The sequence below is a fragment of the Mustela nivalis genome (genome assembly GCF_964662115.1).
Source record: "Mustela nivalis genome assembly, chromosome: 7".
In the NCBI taxonomy this organism is placed as follows: domain Eukaryota; kingdom Metazoa; phylum Chordata; class Mammalia; order Carnivora; family Mustelidae; genus Mustela; species Mustela nivalis.
The window spans coordinates 53494555-53503440 of NC_139026.1; the positions used below are offsets into that span (position 1 = coordinate 53494555).

Below are 8886 nucleotides of genomic sequence, written 5' to 3' on the forward strand. Positions count from 1 at the left end.
CACCACTTTACCCTCACAAGCGGGCAAAAATAAAACAAAAACACATGCACATTCCCAGAAGAGTCGGGCTTTCATCCCTTACTTATGTGCCAGTATAAAACAAACAAACAAACAAAAATGTCCATCTTTACATGCATTCCAAAACAACTTATTTGGAATTGTATAACGGTTTATATTATATCATGTCATAGCAGGAGGAAATTTGAGGCCATTGGTTAACAATGGATGTAGTAATTTTATTTTATTTTAAGATCTATTAATTTATTTCACAGAGAGAGAGCGCATGAACCGGAGGGCAGAGGGAGAGGGAAAGAATATCTCAAACAGACACTGCATTGAGCATGGAGCTGACATGGGGCTCAGTCCCAGGACCCTGAGTTCATAACCTGAGTCAAAACCCAGGGTCAGACACTTTACTCACTGAACCATCCAGGTACCTCATCATGTATGCTGATTTTATTTATTTTTTTTTAAGATTTTATTTATTTATTTATTTGACAGAGAGAGAGTTCACAAGTAGGCAGAGAGGTCAGGCAGAGAGAGAGGGGGAAGTAGGCTCTCTGCTCAGCAGAGATGCTGAGGCAGATGCAGGGCTTGATCCTAGGACCCTGAGACCATGACCCTACGTGAAGGCAGCGGCTTAATCCACTGAGCCACCCAGGTGCCCCTGTAATGCTGATTTTAAATGAGTATTTCCTCATTACACTGTTGTGTAATAAGTAATACTCTCCTATTCTCATCAATTATGAAAATTTACTATGCAATTTTCTAATTCATTTTCCCCAAAAAACATCTATTATCATACTTGTCTAGCTTAAGATACAGAAAAAATATAAGCTCTCCTAATACCAGAGTTTTGGAAATTATTTTCTACCTTTCTGGATCGTTATTTCCATGGACGCCTTGTTCTGCACTGGTCCTGCAGCAACTAGAAAAATTAAAACAATGTTCATAAAACTTAATATTAAACTAAATAATTCATTATGATTTGAGTTTCTTAGTTTGAAGTTTGGTATAGTATTTAGAATGGGAAACCTCTGTGATAAAATTGATTTTACCCAAAAAATTAAATAAAATAGTGAACATATGGGAGAAGACAATTCAAAAGTTTAAAGAATCAAACCTCACAGTCTTTACAGTATTTGGTTTAACCAGTCTCAAGAACTAACTTGTATATCTCCATAAAGTCTCTGTCATAACCTGTATCTCAGGCATGAAATCTGAATATATGTGTAATACGCTTTATATAGATTCATTCTGTTATTTCTACTTTTGACAGATTCTGAGTAACCATTCCACACTTAGAACATGCATTAAAATGAGGTAATGCCATTCCATAATATTGTGCAACATTTCGAGCACCGATGATCATTAAAGTGAAAAATTCCCTTGTCATCATTGAAACACTTACAGGGAATAACAACTATTGTGACCACAGTGGACATCAAGACAAGGCAGATGATTCCCAGGATCCCAGCAATGACCTTCCCTGGACATGAAGGTAAATAGTGGGAAGAGAAATGAAAATGCTCAGAAAATATGGATGAAAAACAATCATTTAGGAAATTTACATACAAGAGAACCAACAAAGCACAGGGAGTCACATATAAAAATTTGGACCCCAAACTTGTATCGGTCATTGTAATCATCCCTCAGAATATATCATTACATTTGCAATAAATATATTACCCTCATGAGATTGGGTTAAGACCACGAATTACAACACTTGAACAAGGTTCATCCTCAGATTTCAATTACAATACCATATTCCAGCTCCAAGCTCTGAACCACACAAATGAAAAATATGAGATCATCCTCTACTCATTCCCTGCACCCCTGCTCCCCAAGTGCACATTCTAGAGCAGTTATACTATGTCTGAATTAAGTATTTTACCTTTCCATTGGTAGTTCTTGCCATTCCCTTGAAGATCCCGAGAAGCATCTTGAAGAGTTAATTCTGCATATGTTATTTCCTGCTCAGTTCCCGAAATGCCACTTTTAGTGCCCTTCACTTTCACTTGCTGTCTTCTTAAACCCTTAACCTGACTGAGTTCTGCATAGGTAACTCCTTGGTTATTCATCTTTGCAGCTGTGTGGTGTCAGGCACAGGACTGAATGGGACTGTGCTGAAGGACTTAATGAACAGTGGGTGGGACAGTCACAGTGGGTGGAGTGTGTGGTGAGTGCTAGTACTCATCTGCTGTTGAACAATGTAAAATCTGGTACTAATTTTCTTGGAGCTTTAAAGAAGTGCTTCATGAAGATATAAGTGGTTTTTATAATGATATTCGCTGTTTGACACAATAGTATTGGTTGGAAACATGTAAAGCAACAAATGAGTGAAGAAGGAAAAGAATTCAGGAATTATATTGTCCTCATTAATGTAAGGCCAGATTCCATAGAACAGGTCAACACTACTGGAATAATATTAAAATAGTTAATATTAAAATGCTACATTAGAAAGAAAATGCTGCACCATTTTTTTTTTTGGCAAGTTTTAAATACATTATTGGTTAAAAAAATTGAGTCCCCCAGATTAGGGAATATTAGTTTTAGCACATACAGGAGTATGTGGAGTAAATTGGAGTATATTACATTTATTTAAGACTCAGGTTTCTTTACTAAAATGTCATGCAGTACTATCAAGTGGTCTCTTACTTTGAGTAATTGTGGAGTTCGAAGAAATCATTAAGTTTTAAAAGAAATCTTTTATGTGCTGAAAATGTTACATGACACAATAAACTTATCCCAACCCTGAACAATAATGAAATAAAAAACACCAAAAAGTATTTTTTAAAGTACTTATTTAACACCAGAAATTGACAACCAATTTAACAGTAAAGGTGTAAAACCATAAAATGATAAATAAAAGTGTAGTTCATTTATGGAAGAAAACTGTTGGTACAAACTTCCAGAAAAACCTAAGAATGTCAAAAGCAGTAGGGAAACTTCAGTTGTATAAGGAATTCTAATAAATGAAATAAATGTGATTTCATAATTCAGTCAATGAGCTCAAAATCAGTAAAATATGGAATTACTTCTAGGTCTCAAATTTACAGACTATGACCTTTAAGAAATTACTTCCTGGGGTGCCTGGGTGGCTTGTGGGTTAAAGCCTCTGCCTTCAGCTCAGGTCATGATCCCAGGGTCCTGGGATCAAGCCTCACAATGGGCTCTCTGCTCAGTGGGGAGCCTGCTTTCTCCTCTCTCTCTCTCTCTCTGCCTCCCTCTCTGCCTACTTGTGATCTCTTTCTGTCAAATAAATAAATAAAATTTTAAAAAAAAGAAGTTATTTCCTATCTAACTACCTAGTTTATACTAATCTAAACGGGGAATTAAAATATATAAAATATAACGCATTTAAACTACTTATTCCATTCAGCTTTTCTAAGTTCTCAGTAGTATGGTAGTTATCATAAGCATTTTTAAAAATTTTTTTTAAAGATTTTATTTATTTATTTGACAGAGAGATCACAAGTAGGCAGAGAGGCAGGCAGAGAGAGAGGAGGAAGCAGGCTCCCTGCTGAGCAGAGAGCCCGATGTGGGGCTCGATTCCAGGACCCTGAGATCATGACCTGAGCCGAAGTCAGAGGCTTTTACACAGTGAGCCACCCAGGTCCCCGCTTAAGTATTTTTAATACGAGTCACAGTATCATTGCTGATTCATATCCTTTAGATCATGTAACATAATCCATTAGACAGAAATCTCTTTCAGTATTAAATATCTTTTTTTGTCAAGTTTTGGTCAATTTTTTAAAAAAGTTTTTGATTATTTCATACTTAAGTTTAAATTAACATTTTCCAGAAGGTACCTCATCTGCTGTCCATGAACAATCAAACTTTCATTTAACAAAACAAGTATATGAGGAATTACATTTGACTTTTATGATTGAAGGTTTCATCTTAAAATATTTTTTCAAATATTTATGTAATTCTAGTTAGTTGACATATAGTATTATATTCGATACGGGAAAACAATTTAGTGATTCAACATTTACATATAACCTCCAATGCTCATCACTACAAAAGCCCTCCTTAATACCCATCTCATGTTTAGCCCATCCCCTACCTACCTGCCCTTCAGCAACCTTCAATTTGTTCTCTATAGTTACAAATGTCTTATTGTTTGCCTCCTCTCTTTTTTTCCCCTTCATCTATGTTTGTCTGTTTTAAGAATCTATTTTCAAAGACTGGGCTAAAAATAAAATAATATATATAATTATATCTATATTGATGATAATTCCAAAATTAAACATCCCTTCTCATGATGCTTATGAGATTTCACTTGAAATTATACTGATCTGCAAACACAATTATGTGCATGTGTATGTACCTAATTATTTCTCCACAGGCAAAAATTTGAATACTTTAAGAAATTATCCAATGTTTTCCATATTCATTCTTGTCAGTTACCCTGAATTGTTGGAATAAATATACCAATGTTCTCTGTGATTTGATTGCATATTAACTGTACCTCATGTACATCCCATCCAGCATCTGTATATTCCACTAAGTGAGGCAGCTAGGAGAGAGACAGCAGAGGAGTGACACATACCTTCTGTTGGCCAGAGAATCCTACATCTTCCACTGGGAGACCAGGTTACTCTTGTAAACAGACAGTATCTGTGGTCTTCACAGACTGCCAGTCCTGTGAAAGCTCAGAGAGAGGTAATAGTGGAAAAAGTAGATTTCTCTTCAATGTGTCACTTAAAATTTGAACAGGAAATCCTTACACTTGGGCTTTTTTGAAGACACTATCTCATCACACACCCCCAGAATGTCTAAGACTTTCAGCTTGTAGTGTGTCAGCTAATTGTGACATGACTCTGAGAAATGTTTATATTCCACAAGATATTGGGGTCAGAAGCTTGACCACCCATGCTCTTAACTTGCTTTTTTCTTGGTCACAAATGCTGAGACCTGATTATCTTAGATGTGACAGTTCTACTTTTATACAGGATTCTAAATCTTGGCATTACACACTTCTTTCCATTATACTCTCCTTATGTCATTTCTATTATAATGGGAAATATCTGTAAACACCACCCCATTAACAACAGGGGTTTATTGATATTTATCTCCACTTATTTTGAATGTGCACTGTCAAATTCTTTCCATAGATCTCTTGAAAGCTTTATACGGTACTTATACTTTTTTTATGAATATGGTGTATCACTTTGTTTCCTTTGTGAATATCGACCGACCCTTGCCGCCAAAAATTAAATCCCACTTGATTCTTTGAATTACTGTTGGATTTGATTTGTTAATATTTTGCTGAGAATATTTGCACCCATGTTCATCAGGAATATTGGCCTGCAGTCCTCTTTTAGAGTGAAGTCTTTGTCTGGTTTTGCGATTGGGCTAATGCTGGCCTCATAGAATGAATTAGGAGGTTTTCCTTCCAATTCTATTTGTTTGGAATTTTTTAAGGAGAATAGGTTTTAATTCTTTAAATGTTTGGCAGAATCCCCTTGGGAACATCTGGCCCTGGAGTTCTCTTTGTTGGGAGATTTTTGATGACTGATTCAATTTCTTTGCTGATTTTCCATGTGCTCAAATTTTCCATTTCTTCCTGTTTTGGTATTGGTAGTTCATGTTTCTAGGAATTTATCCATTTCTTCCAGGTTGTCCCCATTTGTTGGTTTAAATATTTATTTATTTATTTATTTATTTATTTAAATTTATTTTTTATTTTCAGCATAACAGTATTCATTATTTTTTAATTAAATTTATTTATTTTCAGCATAACAGTATTTATTATTTTTTCACCACACCCAGTGCTCCATGTAATCCATGCCCTCTCTAATACCCACCACCTGGTACCCCAACCTCCCAGCCCCCGCCACTTCAAACCCCTCAGATTGTTTTTCAGAGTCCATAGTCTCTCATGATTCACCTCCCCTTCCAATTTCTCCCAACTCCCTTCTCCTTTCTAACTCCACATGTCCTCCATGCTATTTGTTATGCTCCACAAATATGTGAAACCATATGGTAATTGACTCTCTCTGCTTGACTTATTTCACTCAGCATAATCTCTTCCAGTCCTGTCCATGTTGCTATAAAAGTTGGGTATTCGTCCTTTCTGATGGAGGCATAATACTCCATAGTATATGGACCACATTTTCCTTATGACCCTGCCATTGCACTCCTGGGTATTTACCCCAAAGATACAGATGTAGTGAAAAGAAGGGCCATCTGTACCCCCATGCTTATAGCAGCAATGGCCACGGTCGCCAAACTATGGAAAGAACCAAGATGCCCTTCAACGGACGAATGGATAAGGAAAATGTGGTTTAAATATTTTTTAAATACTATTCTTTTAGGGCACCTGGGTGGCTCAGTCATTAAGTGTATGCCTTTGGCTCAAGTCATGATCCCAGGGTCCTGTACTGGGCTCCTTGCTCAGCGGGGAACCTGCCTCTCTCTTTGCGTTTATCTGCCACATTGCCTGCCTGGGCTCTCTCTTCGACAAATGAATAAATAAAATCTTAAGGAAAATAATATTCTCTTATAATTGTATTTCTGTTGTGTTGGTAGTGAAAAAAATCTAGCCTATTTTATTTAAGTGCAGATACACATACAGTACATGAAGAGAGACATAACATGTTCTTGGTTTTGAATTTTCATGACAATAATGTATCTGTAAAACTCCTTGGCGGGTTGAGTTTGGGGGATATAATGAAGTAAAGATTGAAAAATGCTATATTATAAAGTAATATGCATGAATTGAAAAGATCAGATCTCCCAGGATTTTGCTAGGTAAGTCTGTAACTTCTTTTTCAAGAAGCAGGGACAGATGAGTAGCATGCTCTGACTACATTATAGTAGTCTCAACTGGTCAGATAAAAAGAAATTTAGGGGTACCCAGGTGGCTCAGTGGGTTAAAGCCTCTGCCTTTGGCTCAGGTCATGATCCCAGGGTTCTGGGATCAAGCCCCGCATTGGGCTCTCTGCTCCGCGGGGAGCCTGCTTCCTCCTCTGTCTCTGCCTGCCTCTCTACTTGTGATCTCTGTCAAATAAATTTTAAAAAATTAAAAAAAAGAAATGTAAAAATTAAGAACAAAAACAGGGAGATTCAAAATACTATAGGGATATGGTGGCTTGAGCTAAGGTAAAACGGGCAATGGCGATAAGAGATTGAACACTGGAATACATTGAAGTCAATGTTAAGAAGCCTCTAATGTGAGAACATGGCCTGAGAAAAATGGAAAAGTGTCATGGATGAAACATGTGCTTTACCTTGAGGATCTGAAAACAGATTGAATCTGTTTCCATTCAATGAGCTGGAAAGGATTATACATGAAGCAAGTGTGATTAAGAGTCTGTGTTTGGATTGGACATCTGAAGAGTGAATTTTTCATGAAACAAACAAATGGAACAGTTGACTAAGGATTCAGATATCATGCCCTAAGGTGAATGGTGAGATATGGGCAGGAAAGTATAAAACTGGGCTTTTCAGCTTGCATGTGTTGCTTAAAATGAAGTAACCGAGATTGTCACCCAGGAACTTAAAGTGGATGTAAATAAGAGGAAGTTCTAGGATAAGCTCTGGGACTCTCTCATGTAAAGAGGAAGAGGAGAAGAGGTAAAATGATGAGATAGGAGTTAAGTCCATGAAACTATGTTGCCATGGATACCAAGTGAAAAAGTGTTTCCAGGAGGAATGAATGATCCACTCTGTTGAATTCTGCTGCTAATCAAGTAAGATGAGATTTTGTTATTTTGTGTACAGAACAGGGAATGGTTCCAGTGAGCTGTTGGGGCAAAAATCCAATTTGTCATAGATTCAACAGAAAATGGAAAGATGGGAATTAGAAATAGTTTTACTATGTTTACAGTGTTCATTAAGGGTATCTTTTCTAAAATGAAGAACTGTGTTTCTTCAATGGGACGATCCAGTGGCCAGTCCTGATACCATCCCATATGCTCTCTTCCAATATGGCATATCCACATTCTCTCAATGATTCTGATCCTCTCTGCAAATGTTATCCCTCATGCCTGAGTAGCTTTTATAGTTTCTCCCTCCTTTTCTCTTGTCTTCAAGTGTTCTTTCAATTCACTTACATACTCCCTAAACTTTTCTAACTTGTTCTTTAATCACTCCACGGATTATTCATTTAAATGTTTTTGTTTTCATTTCTAGACTTCTTCTTTTTGATTTTTAAAAATTACTCTGAATTACAATGGATTTTTCCATTGCCAAACCCTCAGATACTAACCTCTTTTTTGGTAGTCCATCTGTATGCTTTATACTTTTATTCACTCTAAATATTTGTACTTTATAATCAATATTAAAGAATTCCATTTTTTTGTGTGGTGTAAGGAAATGGTCCAATTTCATTTTTCTGCATGTGGCTGTCCAATTTTCCCAGCACCATTTATTGAAAAGGCTGTCTTTTTTCCATTGGACATTCTTTCCTGCTTTGTCGAAGATTAGTTGACTGTAGAGTTGAGGGTCTATTTCTGGGCTCTCTATTCTGTTCCATTGATCTATGTGTCTGTTTTTGTGCCAGAACCATGCTGTCTTGATGATGACGGCTTTGTAATAGAGCTTGAAGTCCGGAATTGTGATGCCACCAACGTTGGCTTTCTTTTTCAATTTCCTTTGGCTATTCGAGGTCTTTTCTGGTTCCATATAAATTTTAGAATTATTTGTTCCATTTCTTTGAAAAAGATGGATGGTACTTTGATAGGAATTGCATTAAATGTGTAGATTGCTTTAGGTAGCATAGACATTTTAACAATATTTATTCTTCCAATCCAGGAGCGGGGAACATTTTTCCATTTCTTTGTGTCTTCCTCAATTTCTTTCATGAGTACTTTATAGTTTTCTGAGTACGGATTCTTTGCCTCTTTTGTTAGGTTTATTCCTAGGTATCTTATGGTT

At 36.4% G+C, this 8886-nt stretch overlaps 1 protein-coding gene across 1 annotated transcript in view; it reads right to left on the bottom strand.

The window, feature by feature from the left end:
- Positions 1–8237, bottom strand: part of LOC309870230 (NKG2-A/NKG2-B type II integral membrane protein-like) — a gene marked incomplete at its 5' end in the record, with an annotated part of 77758 nt that extends 69521 nt beyond the window's left edge. The window contains 4 exons of the mRNA XM_082742424.1: positions 875–928; positions 1412–1489; positions 4556–4648; positions 8219–8237. Of these exons, the coding sequence (XP_082598550.1) occupies positions 875–928; positions 1412–1489; positions 4556–4648; positions 8219–8237 (244 nt within the window). The remainder of the gene's footprint in view (positions 1–874; positions 929–1411; positions 1490–4555; positions 4649–8218) is intronic.
- Between the last annotated feature and the right edge of the window lie 649 nt (positions 8238–8886).